The sequence below is a fragment of the Protopterus annectens genome, chromosome 9.part0 (genome assembly GCF_019279795.1).
Source record: "Protopterus annectens isolate FY-2018-M chromosome 9.part0, PAN1.0, whole genome shotgun sequence".
Taxonomy (NCBI): domain Eukaryota; kingdom Metazoa; phylum Chordata; order Ceratodontiformes; family Protopteridae; genus Protopterus; species Protopterus annectens.
The window spans coordinates 1,120,534,678-1,120,554,273 of NC_056743.1; the positions used below are offsets into that span (position 1 = coordinate 1,120,534,678).

The window sequence follows — 19,596 nt, forward strand, 5'->3', positions numbered from 1 at the left end:
ATATATATACATTTATAGATATGTACATTTTCATGTGTAACAGTCAAACACTCAAATGGTCAAACCACAATACATCAGTCCAAAAGATGTGACCCAAAACCACAAAAAAAAAACAAAAAAAAAAACACATTTAAACATATTTTATGCGGAGGGAAGCTCCCATGCACCCCCACACATTCAACTCTGATTATGTATGCTAACAATAAGATCACACTCCAGTTTGGAAAGAATGAACTTCCAGACCCTGCTGTACTGCAATCTCAGACTGGCAGCTACCTACATTTTGTTTTGAAATTCTGCAATTTCAGTAACAGTATCAATTTCAGTATCGTGCTGGTAGCTAATCTATTCCGAACATTCAACCTTACAAATGGAACCATATATACTTTACAAGACCGAAATCCCACTTACCTGACTTTCATAATGCTTAAACAAAAAAGCCGACAACCACATATCACTGACCTCCTGAAAGTCAGTGTTCCAGGAGGTCAAGTATATGCGGTTGTCGGCTTTTTCATCTCGGCATTATGAAAGTCTTGTAAGTGGGATTTCGTTTTGTAAAGCAGACCCAGATATAGATATATAGATATAGACAGAGATAGAAAGAGATATAGATAGAAAGAGATAGAGATAGATAGACATATCCAGTAACTCTGAGATTACAAAAACTTAGAAAAGTGAAGAAAGTGCTAATAAACACAACAGTAGTTTTCTCTTTTCTGTTAATCTAGCACTGATTACAAGAAGCCAGAAATCTTGCAGTGAAAACAATCAGAGTGTCAGGTTTTCCCCAAAATTTGTTGTAGTCTTAAGTGAATTCAGTTTTAGGATATTGACATTAGCCAAAATGAATCACAATCTCAAATATGTAATGAAATCAGCTGTGTTTTAAGAAAAAAAAGTGACAGCTCATGTTAAAAGGATGCAAATAAATGCCTGTCACTGCCTTGATAACAGTGAATAATAGCTGACTCCTCATAATACTGCCTCTGTGATGAAACAACCACTATAGTTTAGCTCCCAAGTAGAATTTTCCACTATAAAATACTGAAAAAGCACCTTACTATACTACCTAGGTTTTAAACATTTGTCGTTTTAATGTAGTTTTTATAAATATTTTTTATAAACATGTTTGCAATGTTAATGTATTTGTACTGTGTTCATATCAGCTTGGTTATGAAAAACATGCAGATGTCAACTAAATCGATAACATCGTCAATTGACTGGGTCAGTCTGGTTCAGTTACCAGCTGTACTGATATTCCTAATGAAACATTATTGTATGACTTGCCTTATCAAAGTACTTTATGATGAATAGTCTAAATTTTACTGCTGTGTTGTTCTTCAGCATATTTGTCATATAATTTAACTTGAATAAGCTTCTAAACAATACATATCAAATATTCTGTTGCTCTTTCCTTTCACCCTATAAAGAAGCTGAAATCTTTATGTTCACAGCATACAAATTCAAACCATGGGATTATGGTTTCTTGGGCTTTAATTTTAAGATGATTGTCATATGTATGTGACATGAAGACATCAGTGTCTCATTTCTTCCTGTTCACAATATTTCCATGTCTATAATAACGGGTGGCATAGTGCCACAGAGGATAGTGTGGTCACCTCACAGCAAGAGGTTCTTTGGTTCACTTCTTGGCTGGGGTGCCTTTTGTACAGAGTCTCACATTTGTTTTCTCCAGGTGCTCCAATTTTTTCCCACACTCCAAAGATATGCAGTAGGGGGACTGGACACTTTAAACTGTCAGTAGCTGTCACTGTGCATGCAAATGCATGTGGTAAGGATGAACAATCACAGCAGGGCAAGCCACAGGCAGTGTGAACCTTGACTCTGGATGATTGTCACTGTTGAAGTGTCACCTCAATCCCTATGTGCAACAATGGGAAAAAGGGGTTATGGATGGATGGATTAGACTATAAATGTGGAATTCTGGAAGGCCAGCTTTGTGACATGGAAAAATAATGTGGAAGTCTCATAACAGAGTGAAATGGACTCTGCCATTCAACCTGAACTCTTGTTGCTGTCTATGCTTAGTTAGAATTTTGTCTCCATACTCATGTGGGCTTCCTTTGATTGCTCTGGTTTACTGCCACCTTATAAAAAACATGGTAGTGATAAAGAGTGGCTACTGTAACTGCTGCTTGGTTTGCATGTGTGCGTTTACCTTTGTACAGGTAGTACCCTTTGAATATAAGTGAATTCCAGCCAAGATCTGTTCTGCCTTTTACCATGTGTTCCTTTGCAAAGATCTGCCTTATGGTGGCCTTTTATTAAAAGAAGTGTTTACTAATAGACATACAGACAGAACTTAAATGTCTTGCAGTTACAATCAGTTGCTAAGATGGATTTATATAATCTTATTCCTCACGATATGGACCATTACTCCCTCCATGGAGTACCTTCAATTTCAGCTTCCTCAGAGGGTAAAAGAAACAAGTAGAGTGTTTGATATTTATTGTTGATGTGCTGATTCAAGTTAAATTATATGACAATGCAAATATACTGATGAGTAACACTGTATTAAAATGTAAACTGTTCATCACAGGGTATTTTGACAAGGCAGGTCATGCAGGAGTATTGCTTTATAAATACCAATAAAGGTGGTAATACTTGCAGTATTATTATTTCAGAAGTGACAGCAACTTATATTCACGGCATTTTAAAATGAAAAATATTGCATTTTGTTAAAATACTTAAAACTTTATTTCTGACAATGGAATTCATTTCTAGAAATAAACTGACAAGTGTTCTCTGAATAACAGCATTTAGTAATTGAACTATCATAAAATCCCTTTGCTTCAGTTCACACAGAATTCTTATGCATTTTCTTTTTTTTTCTCTCTCCCCTTTTTGTGTCATACGTTTCAGCTGTTCCAGTGTTCCCATTCAACAGTGGGCTTACCAATTCCTCCTTAAACCCTCCTTATACTCCTTGACTTTCTTTTGACTCCAGGTTGTGGTCAGCATGGACCTTAAGGACATCCTAGCGGATCATACTGGTGACTGCTTCTGTCTGGGGATTTTTTTAACTACCTTCATCCCACCTCCCCTGTAATTGTCTATTACATACAAGGACTACTCTTCTCTACGGGCCACGCCTCCATTCATGGACCACCTTAGAAAAAGGCACTTCACCTTGGATAAGCATGTCAACCTCTCCCTGACAGTGCCTCAGACACTCAAGCCGCTAATCTAATCCTGGTGGCCTAAGCCTAGTTAAGGCTTTATCTCTCTATATCATAGAATTACATTTGTATTTTCCTTCCAAAAAATAAAATATAATAATGTAAATATGTCTAAAAGAGCCTTCAGGTTAAAAGAGAATGCAATACGTACCACCATTCCAGTACTCATCAGAAAGCAGTGCACAGTTTGCATCACATCAGCAGCATGGACCAGGTTGTGATATGGGTTTTGGTATTTACTGTATCCACTCTCAAGAGCATCTAGAAATGGCACCAAACATGAAAAGGGAATCTATGGGAAAGGAAGAGAAGTAAATATTCTTAAAAGTATTTGCACACTAATATCACGTAAAAATGAACTTTAAAAGCATCTGACTGCTTTACTGCCTCACTATTACAATCTACAATTCAGTGCCGAGGTTCACTGAAATAATACCTTAATCATAATGCAAGCACAATTGAAGGCTTAACTTGCTTGTTTTGGAGGAACAGTATAGAGGGCATTAAAGATCTCTTTTAGACCATGGTAGCAGAATAACTTTTCCAAATCAAAAATTGTACATTCATTCAGTCATTGTATAGCTCTACAGAGAAAATAAGTCATGCACAAGATATTTAACCTGCCTAGATATAATGAGGCATCTAAGCAAATAACATACAATCAACAGTTAAAGGAAAACTGCCATATAGTTAAGGCTCTGACGCTCTGATTCTCTCCACCTAAGGTGATAGTATCCCCTTTGCAAGTCTGACTGTAGACTCAGTCAAATAATTAAGCAAATAATGAAAAGTGAGGAATTCATAACCTGCAAGGAAGACAACTGTATGTGCTGTTATATAAAGAGAGCATGACCATCCATGGTTCTATATCCACTTCTGAGGTGCAGGCTCTTTCATATAACATTCAGAAAATTAATGTTTGGAGTAAAAAAAAAACTGAAATGAGAGACACGTTCTTAAATTATATATTTATGGCCTTTGCTGCAGCTGTATGTCATCAACTGTACCCTAGATCCTTTCCTCAGTATTCATCTCCAACCCATCCTGGCAACTGTTTGATATGTCCCTTCAGACTGAGTCAGGGCAAATGAGGAAATTTTGACTGTAAGCAACTGGGAAAAGTGGGCAGACAGGAGTCCTGGTATGGTACCATCCTGATAATTGAGGAGGGAATTTGATGAGGGTAGAGAAAGAAACCCCTAGCCGGGCAGAACATATATGATGTCACATGCATGACTCCATGCATTGCCAGCTCTAGCCCAAATCCTATTGCCAAAGGATCAATCTAACTTTTGATTGCAGTAGAACCTCTGTGTGTGCCACAGTCAGAGACACAGATTTATTTACTCCCTTCCTCCTGGGATGGCTGAGCTGACAAAAAATGATAATTTTCATTCTGCCCCTCCCCCAAGACACAAACTGGCTCTTCCAGTACCCGAATTGCTAAGTGAGATTGGCAGTCAGGTCTCTATCCTTCTACTCTGTGGAGTCTGGGCATTTCTCAACTGTATTTTTCTTCTTCTTCTTTTGGCTTTTCCTGGTTAGGGGTCGCCACAATGGATCATCTGTCCGCTCATGATTGGCAGTGGAGTTTTACGGTGTTGAGTTGCCAGCCTGGCACACAACCTTCCACAGAAGGTGCACACACACATGCACACACTCAAACCTAGGGCCAATTTACAGTGTCCAATCCACCTACTGCATGTCTTTGGGATGTCGGAGAAAACCGGAGCACCTGGAGGAAACCCACGCTACCACAGGGAGGGCATGCAGACTCTGCACAGAAGGCACCCCAGCTGAGAATCAAACCAGAGAACCTCTTGCTGTGAGGGGGCAATGCTAACCGCTGCACAACCGCAGCCACCCAATATTTTTTTTTTCATCTTAATATGGCTATAAAATGAGCACTAAAGGACCAGGAGTTTCCCTTTCAGTGGAATATTAGTTTTGTCAGTGCTCCACAAAACTGTCAACCATTAGGAAAGGGCAAGACTCAGCAGATGATGGGAAATCTGGGGATTGATTGGCTTTCTTGATCCCAATATCTTCAACATCTGCTGTTAAGCCAGCAGAGATAAGGCATGCAGTGTTACAGTATGACTGCAACTTCCACACACTTGCTAATGCTGGCAGTGCTATGCACTGCTCGGTAGGCTGAACCACTGGGTCCTATCAGTCATTCATTCATTATTTTGAGTGAGTATCTATCCTTTTAACAGGTGATACCTGAGTAGTGGGAACAAGCAAGCACACTCCAACTCTTTTTGTGATGGATGAACTTACACTGGCTGCTCACACCCCTTATTCCCTGGCCAGCCTTTCCAGAGACCAGGACTGTTATTCAAACCTGCATCACATGGGATGTAATCAGGGCTCCGTCTCTCTGTACAATTGTGGCAGCTGGTTGTCTCATTTTAAATTAAAAGTCAGCGTGCCTGATTTGTACAGGTTCTGTTACAGGACTCTGACTTTCATTTAAACAAGCAAGCAGTTTTAATGATTGAGAGGGGTCGCCACAGCAGAACTCCGGTCCGCTAATGATTGTCAGTAGATTTTTTTATGGTGCCAAGTTGCCAGCCCGACGCCCAACCTTCAGCGAAGGCACGCCCATTCACGCATGTCTTTTGGAGGCCACTCGACCATGGGGAGGACATGCGGACTCCACACAGAAGGCACTCCAGCCGTGAATTGAACAGGACAACCTCTTGCTGTGAGGCAACAATGCTACCGCTGTACCACCGTGGCTTTTCTTTGTAGTTGGGTGACCTAGCTTAATTACTTTGCCACTCTTAGTAGCCTTTGTGATGTAACAGATGAGACAAACTCAGGAAAGAAAAGCAAATATAATTATTAAATGATGTTTTTTGTATGAGAAGTGTTTATTGCTGGATTACAGGGAAGGAAAGAAAAAAATAGACTTTTAGGTGGAGTTCTCCTATAATGATTTAATAGTAATTATGAAATGATGCATGATAAAAGTGTGATACTACATAGCAAACGAGTAAAGTAAACGTGCAACTACATGCATGATACAAGTTATTTTATAGAGCAGACATTGGAAAGATAATCTCAAATGACAGAACAATCATATGACATTTTCTCCAAATAAGGAATCAGCTGGCATAGTCACATCAATGGAACATCCATCCATATACAAGTCCTTTTCACATTTTTGCACATGGGTTGGGCTATCATATCAGCAGTGACAGTCATCTAGAGCCAATTATTATACTGCTGGGTACTGTTAACACAAGTAAGACAAATGATATTGCCAATGTTTATACTGCTGGGTACTGTTAACACAAGTAAGACAAATGATATTGTTTGATACCAAAGGTTACTGGAGTGGTTTTCCTGCGCTGAATAAAAAAACAGATGAAATGGTAATTATTTATTGCTAAACCCTAGCAGCAACATATTACAATATTATTGACACATTAAAACAGGGATTCTTGAGTCTGTTACAGTAAGCCTCCCTTTGACAATAGAAATGTCCTTCAGTGCCCCCTCGATAATAAAAAATGACTTTGTTCCTCTCCCATTAAAGACCACTCCCATGAAATACAGATATGAAATAATCAAGGTTGGTATAATAATCTTTTACTACTGATTATCTGTAAAGTAGGTATATTCATTATTTATTTCTTAGCCAGGCAAGTGGACTGATCAGCTGATCCTTTTCAGCCATGACCCAAGCTCAGTGAGCAGAACATAAAGCATTTTAAACAATGAAATTGATAAAATAGGTTGCCACAAACTTAGCATACACAAATACATTTATACAATTAGTGACAAGTTACCATTTCCATGTAGATAAAACAGTGGGTTAACACAAATTTCATAGCACAGACGCATATGTACAATCAGCGAACATACGGTAAAATATCACAACTTAGTAACAATAATACATTTGTACAACTGGAGATATCTCACTATATTTTAAAGAGCTGTAAAACTATACTACAATCAATTTCTACAATGTTTTATTCGTATTGAAATGAGATAATTGGCCATTATGTCAATAATCACTTCATTGAGTTTCTGCATGGAGATGTTCTTTTAAAATGTCCTTAAATTGCTTAATATTTTCTTAATTTTTAACATCAGTAGGCAAGTGATTCTAGGTAGCTGATATTGATCTTGAGAAGACCTTTACACCCACCATAGTTTTAAATGCTGGGTGAGCCAGACACAGACCACTGGTTTGAGAGCTAAATATGGAGGCTTAATGGACAGAAGTACTGACAGAGGTGGGAAACAGCATCAGCTGTGTCAAATGTACTATTCTGGCTTTAGGTGAGGTTTCAAACAGTTCAGGACTGCTGAGGAGAATTTGTGAAGATCAAGTCAAGAGACAATACTGAATGATTTGTAAGTCAGCCATATGGTGCACATTATTTTGTTCTTGTCAGTTTCCACTTAGAGTAAGAATGGATGTAGTTAAGTAAACTTTATTGAAACCCTTGTCAACATGGGACTATGATCAAGAAATTACAAGAATAAAGAAGGCATATTACCATATTTATAAGCAGCAGACAGAAAACTGGTAATGTACAATTTCAAAGTTAGTATGGAGAGTGGGAGGTGCAGCCCCCTCCCCCCCAGATGGAGAGTGCAGGGGGCAAGCCCTGATGCAAAACCATTGTTTTACTTTATATACTCCAAGATTATTTATTTATTACTGGAGCATACGCACTGTTCCATCAATTTTTTTTTCTTATTGTTTGTTGATGTTTTTCACTTTGATCTAATGAAGTCTTAAATAAGTTATGTACTGTGTGTGTGTGTGTGTGTGTGTGTGTGTGTGTGTGTGTGTGTGTGTGTGTGTATGTATGTGTATATATATATATATATATATATATATATATATATATATATATATATATATATTAAGACTTTTAAATTTGCTAATCATGCCTACCATGTTTAAGTAAGTGTGGCAGTGTTATGCATGTGTGGTAGGCATGATTAGCGAATTTAAAAGTCTATATATATACATGTATATATATAAAATTATTAACCAGTACAATATAGCAGCATACTATATCCTTCTGTATGGCCACAAATGTCACTGAAGGTATCAGTACTACCATTGCTTCAAAAGGCAGCCACCATTTCCTTCCTTTCAGCTTGTTTAGCACAGTCATTCCTAAATAAAATTCTTAGGTATTCTGCATCAGTCTATTAATGGTGGCACTATAGGCATGGAAGTAATACAGTGCATGCCAAATGTAAGGGGTTCATGCAAACCATAAAGAAAATAAATTCATAAACTTGCTAAAGATCCATCTAATTGACAACTGGTTATGCTTCTGCTCCTTACCAGGCTGAGCTTTCCTATCATTTCACTGTGTCAGCTCACCCTCAAACTCTTTTGCCACTCACTACTCAGATGTATATGTAACTTCCAACAAAATTATTGTATGTAATTGGACAAACAATATTGCATAGTATTCACGAACACTATATTTTCTTTGAGATCTGTATAGTTTTCCAGCCACCTACTACTCTGCTGTATATAAAACTTCAGGCAAAACTATTGTATGTTATTGGACAAACATTATTGAATAGTACTCCACTGTACAGCATGCTTTCTTTATGATCTGTATAATTTTCTATTACCTGTATAATTTATGTGCAGATATACTGTGTACTTTTGTGTGGAGATTTTCACCCCCGGGCTTCCGCTGAAAATGGGCAACTAGCCCAGTCAGATTTCCCCTGTAAACACGTGTTAAAAAATAAATAAAATAAAATAAATAATTAGGGCAGACGTTCCCACAAATTATTTATTGGCAATAGGCAAATGGATTTTATATTTGTCCAGTTTGTGTTCTTTTTTTATCTTAATTAATCACATGGTCGTCAGTCGTCTATCGTATCTTTTGCAGTGCAATAAATCAGATATATCTAGCAAAAATTTAGATAATGTTGGATTACTACTCTATTCACAAGTGTACTTAAAAGAGCATACTTTCTGCCCTGATAGTGGATAAATGGTCTCCTCTTCCTTAAACAAGAAATATATATCTGTATCTGTCTTTCTATCTATAGATAGATAAATACATGCATATATATATATATATATATATATATATATATATATATATATATATATATATATATTTATATATATATATATATATATATGTATATATATATATATATATATATATATATATATATATATATATATATTGTTGGATATGACAGAGACCAGTTAGCATAAATGTTGAGGCTTTTGCCTACCTTTCGCAAGATACAAGGTTTGATCCTGACTTCTGGGCAATGACTGTATTGAGTTTGCATGTTTACCTTGTGTTTCCGTGGAGTTCCTCTCACCTCCCAAAAATATGCTGAATATTTTCACATCAAACTCACCCAAGAATGGAGTTGTGGGCAGCAGCACAGAATCTAGATGGTGCCTATAGGGGGAAGAGTTGTACAGACAGATTGCTTTGGGCATCAACTGTGGTGCTCAATATCCTCTGGATAGAAGGACATGGATCACAGATTGCATACCATGGCAAGGTTAACCACTTGATGATATGAAAAATTGGCTGTAGGTGATTCAATAATGTTGATGAATGTTACAAAAACATGGACATGGGTATTTGCTGGTGATAGGTGAGTTGAGGACCTGGCCTACTCTGACCTTTGTCATGGATCCATGCTAATGGTGGGAGGGCTGTATGTGTCTCTTTTGGCCTGTGTGTTCCTGCTACTGACCATCTGGTGTCCCTTTACTGAGCTTGGGTTACTTGGGATAGCTATGTTGAAAGTTGGGCATAAAACCAGCTGGCAAATGTTCAGTTACGTAGCTTGAGTTTTTTGGTATAGCTCTGTTGAAAACTGGACATAAAACCAATCAACTTAACAAACATGAGCAAAGGCTTGCTCTGCATTCAGTGTAGGTTCACTGACTGGATGAAGCTTGGAAGTGGATGACATGATGATAAGGAGGAAGCTGGACATCCTGTGTATTCAGCAGATAAGATGGAAGAGCAGTGTAGCAAAGCCACTTGACTTGGGATCCAGAATCTACTACTTAAGAGGAATACAGGCAAGAAATGGTATGGGAATTGAGGTAAGGGAGAGACTTCATAAGACAGTAAGGGATGCCATCAGAATTAGTGGCAATCATGGCAATCAGGCTCCAGTGTAAGAATAGGCCAGTATTCATAATCTCAGCCTATGCCCCTATGTCCCAAAGTACAATTTTGATAACTGTTAGATTAGGGACTTCCATTTTACAGTAGTTATTAGGCATTAGACAGACTAAAAAAGGTAAAACAGGACTAGAAACATAGTTGCAGAATTGTGTTTCATTTATGCATACATTTTAGAAAAGACAGTTAAGCAGAAAGGAAGAATAACCTTGCTGGTCAAGCATGAGGGATAACAGTTCCTAAGGGAAGGCTACAGACTGTTCTTTTCCTGTTCTCTTTCTCAAGGGACGAATCAAAGAAATGTTAAATAACAGGACAGCTAGGCACCTGCAAAACAAGACAAGGCCTGAGAACCAAGGTTAGGGGGAGTGGATTCAGATTACAGAGGAAAATCACTGAGCTGAAGTAATATAATATGTTGTGTTCAGGATAGCAGTTCAGTTAAGTCTGATGCAAGACTTGTTCAGATGAAGTTATTATAATCCTGCTTTTAGTTATGCTGATCTGAATACATGGGTCTATATTATTAGCTTGAAAGCTAAGTATGTTGAATGCAAGTCCATCGACACATATATAGCGAATGGTATCTATAGCAAAACACGTCTTCATTGAAAGTTAAATTATCGAAAAGTTATTGTTGGCCAACACCGCATCCCTGGTGTGAAGTAACAAAACTAAAAACAGCTCATTATTGAACTTGTAAGAGCTTCCTAATCTGCTGTTCCACAATTATGGCATTACCAATTTATACACAAAACAAACATCCCTAATAAAACAATTATTTAAACAAAAAAAAAATAACTAAAGCATTTATTCAGGGGCCCCCGCTACTTAAACATACCAACTCCGAGATTGCACAACATTGAAGTAAACGGAAATCTCCCCTTACGGTGATTTCCGTTTAAACGTTCGATGTTGTGCCCTTTTGGTAATAGCTCAGGCCAACTAAAACTTTTAGATGCGCTGTTTTTCAACAGAAGTCATGCTCGACATTTATGTGTCAATAGGCTTGCATTCAACATACTTAGCTTTCAAGCTAATAATATACACCCGAATATATTTGTGTTTCCAGTTATGCTGATTTAAATATGCTGCTATGACATTCATACTTACTGCTATTACTATATGTTACTGACTACAATAAAATATTTTGAAGCAAATGAGAACTCTGATTTTTTACAATAATGAGGAAAAAAGTGCATTCAGATAGCAGTTGCACAACCTACTAGATAAAGCAGGAGAACATGAATTGGTGCTGACAATCGGTGAATTAAATGCACTTATCGGGACAGACAGAACAGGATATAATTGCCTGGGTCCATATGGGTGGGGCAACTGGAATAAAGAAGGAGAAGCCATTCTAGACTTCTGTCTGGCAAATGTCTTGAAGGTGGCCAGCACATGCTTCAGGAAGTGAGACAGTCACAAGATCACATACAAGAATGGCCAACATGCAACTCAGGTAGACTTACTCTTAGTAAGGAAAGGACATTGGGGTAGAATCAGTGATGGTAAAGTAATCTCCAGTGAAACAATTGTCAGACAGCACAAGCCACTGGTTGCCACAATTGGCTACAAGCAGAGGTCAGAGAAGGTCTAATGCCAAAAGAAACTAGGCTGAAGACATGGAAGTTGACTGGAGAGAAAACACAAGAGTGAAAGGAAATACTCAGGGTTCTAGTAAATCAGGAAGAAGAAAAATATGAGTTGAAGAAGACTGATAGCACCTCAAAACAGCATGTACAAGGACTACAGAACAGATATGTGGTTGAGCCGGGTATGGAAATAAGGTGCATAAGAAAAGATGGTGGTGGAATGCAGAAGTTCAGGAAGTCATCAAAAGAAAGAAAGAAAGAATGCAGGAAAAAGTGGGAGATAAAAAAGATGGACCAAGCTAGGAAGGAATACTGCCGGGCTAACAAAAAATCTAAGAGAGGAATTGCAACAGCACAGAACAAGGCATCAGAGGCACTTTACCATTTTCTGGAAGGTGACGCAGTAGATGGCACAGAGAAACTCTTGCAAGGTAAATACAGAAAGATAAAGCAGATAGTCAGAGATCCTTCATAATGAACATCAGCAATAACCTGCTCACCAGTCCACAGAACATCAAAGGCAGATGGAAGGAATACATCCAGTAGCTTCTGAATGAAGAAAACGCCACAGAAGATGTACTGCCCCAGACAGCCTACAATGAAAGAAGAGGAGGAGCCAACCCTAGAAGAAGACAAAAGAAAGAAAAACACTCAGGAAAATGAAGTCAGGGAAAGCACCAGGGTCAGATGAGGTCACAGCAGATATGATCAATCTGTTGGGTGAGATAGAGGAGAAATGGTTTGAGGGTACTTATAGCATTGTGGAGAGAAAGGCATATCCCAGATGACTGGATAATATGCATACTAGTGCCAGTGTTCAAGAGCAAAGGGGCATTCACAACTGTGGGCAGTACAGAGGTATCAAACTCCTGTCACACTGCATGAATGTTCTGGAGAGGGTGATTGATAAATGAATGCGCAGAGCAGTAGAAAGTAAGATGGGAAATGAGCAGTTCAGATTCTTTTTAGGATGCAGCACAACCAACCTGATGTTTGCAGTAAGACAGTTGAGAAGAAGCTAGAGATATGAAAAAGAGTCCAACTGGATATTTCTAGACTTGGAGAAAGCATATGGCAAGGTCATGAGAATATTGATTTCAGCAGTCCTATTGTGGTTCAGACTCCAGAAAGACTGGTAGAATTAGTGCAGGCTAGTTACAAAGACCCAATTATTCAAGAATGAACACTGCTTGGTCTCACAGAAGGGTTCCCAGTGGGAATGGATGTGCATCAGGGTTAAGCTCTCAGCCCACTGCTGTTCATACTGGTGATGGACTATAATAGCAAGCCCGTAGGAGGGGACAGCTGTATGCAGAGGATGCAACATTACAAGCAGACTCTGAACAAGAACATCAGTGAGTGTTAGGGAAATGGAATGCAAAGCTGAAGGCACATGGGATAAAACTGAGTACTGATAAGACATTTGTAATGACAGCCAAAGGGGGAAATCAGAAGAAGGTAAGACTTGAGATAGAAGGGAAAATAGTGTAAAAGGTTGACAGCCTCAAGTATCTGGGTGGTTGGTTGAGGAGAAGGGAATTCTGAAAGAGGAGGTCAAAGCTAGAATCAAAGGGGCTGCACCCAACTGACCCAATTGACAAAGAGTGTCAGGGGTAGTGTATTACAGAAGAATGTCAAAGAAGCTGAAAAGTAAGGTGTACAAAACAGTGGTGTGACCAGTACTACTTTATAGTTCAGAAACCTGAACAGTAATGGCAGAGCAGATGAAGACGTTAGAGGTGATGGAAAATAAGTGTCTGATATGAGTGTTACCATGCACATTGTGGGGTGGACAGAGAAAAGAAAACTTAAGAGTGGAAGCCAAAGTAGCTCCAATTGCAGAGAAGGTCAAAGAGAACAGACTATGGAGTTTCGGGCACATATGCAGAAAAGCAGAAGACAATCAGGTAAAGATGATTTAGAACAGGCAGGAAGAAAGTAAGAGGAAACAAGGGTGTCCAGCAAAGAAACAGATGGTATCTGTGAGAGAAGACTTGCGACAATCAGGAGTGACTGTGGAGGAGACAGTGAATCTAGAGAAATGGGGATGGTATAGAACAACACCCCAACCCAGTGTAGAAAACGGGCTGATGATAATATATGCTAATTCAAACCATAGTAATGTGTTCATGTAGGCTAATACAAGTATTATAAAAGGTTCGGTATAAAACACTCCACAAACAAAAACACAACTCAGTATTTTTTTTTTACTTTCTGGTAATCTGCCTTAACTTTGATCACTGATCTTTCTGCCTAAATGCTGTGTTTATATTAGGTCTTTTCAGCTACATTTACGATTAGCTAGTCTGTTAACATTTCTGCCGAGTTACACATTAAATGCATTCCTTTTCGGGCAGCATGCTCTACCTGATGTTACACAAGAGATTGCCTCATCTTTGCTATGAAATTAGCAGTGCTGGTACTTATTATCAAATTAATAATACAGTGATACTCCCCCATCATCTCACTGATCTATAACATCAGAGATGACAACCTGGAGAAATAACCCAAGGTGTTGATTAAAGAATTTTTTTTTACCACGCAGAAGTGTTAACTGTCACTGGCACTTTTGGTAATTTAAACTAATGAGCATATTTTTAAATGACTGGGCATAACAATGCATTGACAGTACCATGAACTGTTATTTTGTTCTGCATAGCTTGGGATTAGGGTATTTGTGAGCCACCCATATGAAACTACAGGTGTAGCCTATAACAAGATGTCTGATGAAAAAATGCTTAACATTTTCCCCTTTCCTGAGGCGTAAATATTTTAGAGATGATTATATTAAATATGGGGTGCAGGGGGAAAGTCCTGCATAGGGGGGCACGGAAGGGCTTTATCCTCTAGAGAAACACATATTTGTCTTTATTGATTTGGCCTTTATGTTTCATGTACTAGTATTGTTCAACAGGGTGGCTCTGTCAATAACCTTCATTTGTACAATTTCTGCCTCTCTCTTTCTCCTATTTTGCTGAAGTTTCCAACAACCAGACAGAAACTTCACAGTCATAATATTTGCTACCAGACTTGCAGATCACTACAAGGCTCTGAATAGGTGACAAACTTTATTAAGTTATCATTGTACTCTTTTACATGTGGTGATATGCAGTTTAGAGGGCGGGAGGTTCATATTAAAGTCTTCTCCACAAGTCCAACTTACTTACTTTAAATATTAATCAGTAACACATAAACATGCAGAACTGACGCACAGTGTTCTGACTCAAAATGTTTAATTCTGAAAATTAGATCCATATGGACTTCACTTTATGAAATGGAAGGCTTATTGTCCTTATTTTGTCTTTAGAGCAATACACTGCAAAAAGGAAAGGAACATTGAATTTTATTAATCGAGTATGGTTTCAGCACTGTATACTTATAACCAAATTTACTTAACATGCATTTGATAGATTTAAAAGCACAAGATGGTGACTTTTGCATTAACTCAATTACATGAGCACACACACACACACACACACACACACACACACACACACACACACACACACACACACACACACACACACACACAAGTGTATACATAAATGTTCAGAATGTGTTTAGAAAAATAGGTCAGGGAAAATGAAACAAAGCTAGGCTCTATAATTGCATGTTGAAATCAGCTGGTTATTTGCCTAACCAAACTTAACTAACAATACAGGAGTCCGGAATGAAATGTCATACGTATCAAAGACAATATGTTTGGTAATCAATCAGCTATGTGGCTGGCAGATTTTATTGAAGAATTATGGAAATGGAATTTCAACATCTTAAATGTTCTAGATCACAATATCCTTTCTTTAAAAATGAATGTAGGTATACATATAAATACAAAAGGGTAATAAATCACATTATTATCAGATATCATTTCAAATCAAATGTAGCAAAAGTTATCAAAAGAATTTAGGATGAAAAAGACCACAAGCCAACCCTGGCTATATATTTAGACTAAATATAATATGTTTGGTAAATAAAATAAAGCATGCAGATACAGACAAAACATTCTAAACATATTGCCAGGAAACAGATGTGTGATGATTACTTAATTACTGCTGTCAGCTCCTACATCACAAGGGAGATTCTGATGAAGTGTACAATCAGATCTTTGCCTTGAGGAACACCCCTGAACATATCTGCCAGGGGAAGGGAGTAACAGGTAGCATGCTAATGAAAACAGCACCTGCAATGCTGAAAATACAGTACTTGTTATAATCTGAACAGCTAGAATGCAGTAATCACAAATATCGGTTACATACAGAATAGCTTGGAGTGACTTAATAAATCAGAATATTGTAACTCAAACTAATCTCTGCATGAGTTAATTACAAACCACTTTGGTATCATTTTGTCTTTGCGAAAGAAGTCAAACTTCACATTTGGAAGATGTGGAAGTAGACAGATAGTACTATAGCAGTAATGCAAAATAAGAGCTAACTACACAAATGCAAATTCATAATGTTTAGCAACAGGTCCTGCTGCCTTCTACTATATTGTAGGCAGCCATTCTCAGTCTGAGCTCAGGATCATATTATACATGTGACAGAGCTATGCAGCTCAACTTACTGCTGCTACATGGCCGCAGCCTCTCCAGGGAATAGGGTTTGCCACATCACCACAGTAACATGGCCGCAGCCTCTCCAGGGAATAGGGTTTGGCACATCATCACAGTAACGTGGCAGCAACCTCTCCAGGGAATAGGGTTTGCCACATCATCACAGTAACATGGCAGCAACCTCTCCAGGGAATAGGGTTTGCACACATCACCACAGTGACATGGCCACAGCCTCTCCAGGGAATAGGGTTTGCCACATCACCACAGTAACATGGCAGCAACCTCTCCTGGGAATAGGGTTTGTCACATCACCACAGTAACATTCACATTCAGGAATGAGGAAATAATCATACCTGTGTATATATCATTGGTTGAGTAGCATCTGGACTAATGTATGCAGTTAGAGCTCATAGTTAATGAGAATATAAGGCTTCTTGAGATTTCACAGAATGGTCATGAGTGTTTTCTTGTGAAGACAGAAGCCATATTGTCAGTATCTGTGATCTTAGAATTACTGACAGGATGACAGAAGATGAAGCAGCTGGGCAGAGAAACACAGAGGCTTCTGAATGCATCTGTAAGGCAATGTCAGAAAGGATATATTATTTTGATGCTTTGAATTTGAACTTTTCTGCTGCAGACAATGTGAACTGTTTGTTCGCTAGACAACGGGTGCTCCACAGTCTGGGGCCAGATTTAGTAGAATAGCTGATCCCTGGCTTGGGAATACCCCCCCCCCCCCAACTTGAGTTACAAATGTTACTTCTTTAGAATGGTTTCAAAACAGATGTTTGTGTCTGTGTGTCTACATCTTTGGGTATATGTAAATGGTCAGGGCTGGGTGCAGAAACTATTTAAATGGATAATTCAAGGGAAATTTTACAGCTTGGTACTATCAATGGATAACTTATACCTGCAGTTTATTATGCAATGTAATGTATAGTTTGTGTTTGATAAATTTTGATACAGTGGACAAATATAAAATACAAATATGTGATTGGCAGAAGAGCTCGGAACATAACGAAATGAGCTACAAATTATTTTCTGTACACACCATTTTTTGAGTAATTCTAGCTATGTAGCAAGTTCTATATTATATAACCATTAACAAGTCATGCCAAAACTAAACTACTGTCTCATGACTCATATATCTTTTTATATATCTATCATATATCTATATGGCTCTATCTCCTTCTGGGTTATTACTTACTGCTCAGCAACAAAGGGACCGGAGCATTTAAGCTGACCGTTCGTACATCCATACATTCCAGTACATTTCAGTGAGAATGCAGAACAGTGGGGATTAGGAAGTTTCTCTTTTAACCACTGCTGTATGATCTCACAGTTAGTATATACAGAGAGATGGAGGGATGCAAGGTGTAGGTAGCTTGCCCCTCTGAAAAAAATACAGTTGTGTGCAGATTTTATATAATTTTGATGGTATGGAGTTTGATGATGATAATATCTATCTAAAATACATAGGGTTTACTGTCTTGGACTGATATACACTTGCTGTAATAATTTCTACATTTCACCATCCATCCATCTATCCACAACTCCTTTTTCTCCTTTTTGCACGTTGGGTCGGGGTATCACTTCAACAGTGACAGTCATCTAGAGCCAAGGTTTACACCACTGGGTGGCTACATGTCTGTCTGTCTCTCTATCTATCCATCAAGCTATCTACTTTAGCTGTAAGCCAGTGAAGAGGAATTTCTGTAACATTTTGTAATTAAAATAAGCATTTTAGTAGGGGTATAATCTCTCCTTTCAGGACTATTACCTTGTCATGGTGAAGCATTTGCGTATCTCGGTGAAGCTATAAGCTATATTATCCAAGAAAGGCAGTTTATGGCACAGAGATGAGACACAATATGGTCCTTGAGAGAAGGTGGCAAACCACTCCATTATTTTAGAAAAAAAAGCCTTACAGACAAAACCAACCAGAGACATGTATACCTCTCAACCTCTTAGTGCAAGAAATCTGGACAAAGCCTGACAACATAGAGGGGCAAAGGCCCAAAAACAGGGTTTGGGTTAAAATACATTGCTGAAGGATATGAAGTCTGAAACTCAAATTTTTGTCATTATTTAGTGACTTCAATCCTCAGATTGACCCAGTGATTTGCCATAAAAGCACAAACGTTATGAGGAACAGACCAAAAATATGAGGCAAAAATCTGGACATTCTGTGAAAATCTGGCCAGTTGAGTGGTATGGAGACATGGTGAAATGACACTGGTATATGATACCTCAGATCTGAAGGTGTCCCATTGTACCACTGGGGAAGAGTAGAGGACTAGTGTGAGTAGTGCTAGAGTTTATGACTCAGAGTTAACTCTAAAGGATGTCCTATGCTGAAGTGCTCAGAGATAAAACAACGTTAAAAAGAACTATAAACAACAGGAGCTTGGAAAATAAGAACTATAAACTAATAGTGGTGAAGGATGAGATGACAAGAATAAATACTGACATCTTGGGAAGCAGTGAACTAAAATGGTCTGGACTGGAATGGGTCATTTTATATCACATAATCATTAGCTTACATCAATGGGGGAGATACCAATGCAGCAGACAAGAATCTTGTAAACAAAATGGAGTAGTCCTCATAGTTAACAAGGGGTACCAAAGTCAGTGATTATTTACATTCCTTTCCCCCCAAAAAACAATAGAATGACCTCAATTAGATTGCATGGTATACCCTTCAGCATTATAGTAATACATACCCATACCTCATCTATACGTGCTAAAGTTTAGAAAGTCAGTCAGTTTTATAATGCTGTACATCATGTTTTGGAAATAACACCGGAAAGGTATTACTTTCTTCACAGGTGACTGGAATGCTAAAACTGGCAAAGTACAAGTAGAATAACTGGCGGGTTTGGCCTTGAAGTACAAAATGAAGTGGGACATAGACTTGTACAATTCTGCCAAGATAATTCACTGGTCATAGCAAACACTCTCTTTCAACTGCCTAAGAGATCGTCAGATGGTCAATACTAAAATCAGATCATTCTTAAAGCAAGAAAAGAATGATTGGTCTGTCTTCCCCTCATTGAAATTAGAGGTACATTATA

The 19,596-nt window shown here is 38.3% G+C and overlaps 1 protein-coding gene across 2 annotated transcripts in view; it reads right to left on the bottom strand.

Annotated features, from left to right (window-relative positions):
- The window catches only part of PDE1B (phosphodiesterase 1B), a 1,856,783-nt gene that overhangs the window by 491,087 nt on the left and 1,346,100 nt on the right, over nucleotides 1-19,596 (bottom strand). For both annotated transcript variants that reach the window (XM_044083973.1, XM_044083974.1), the window contains exon 6: nucleotides 3,355-3,495. In XM_044083973.1, coding sequence (XP_043939908.1) covers nucleotides 3,355-3,495 — 141 coding nt within the window. The remainder of the gene's footprint in view (nucleotides 1-3,354; nucleotides 3,496-19,596) is intronic.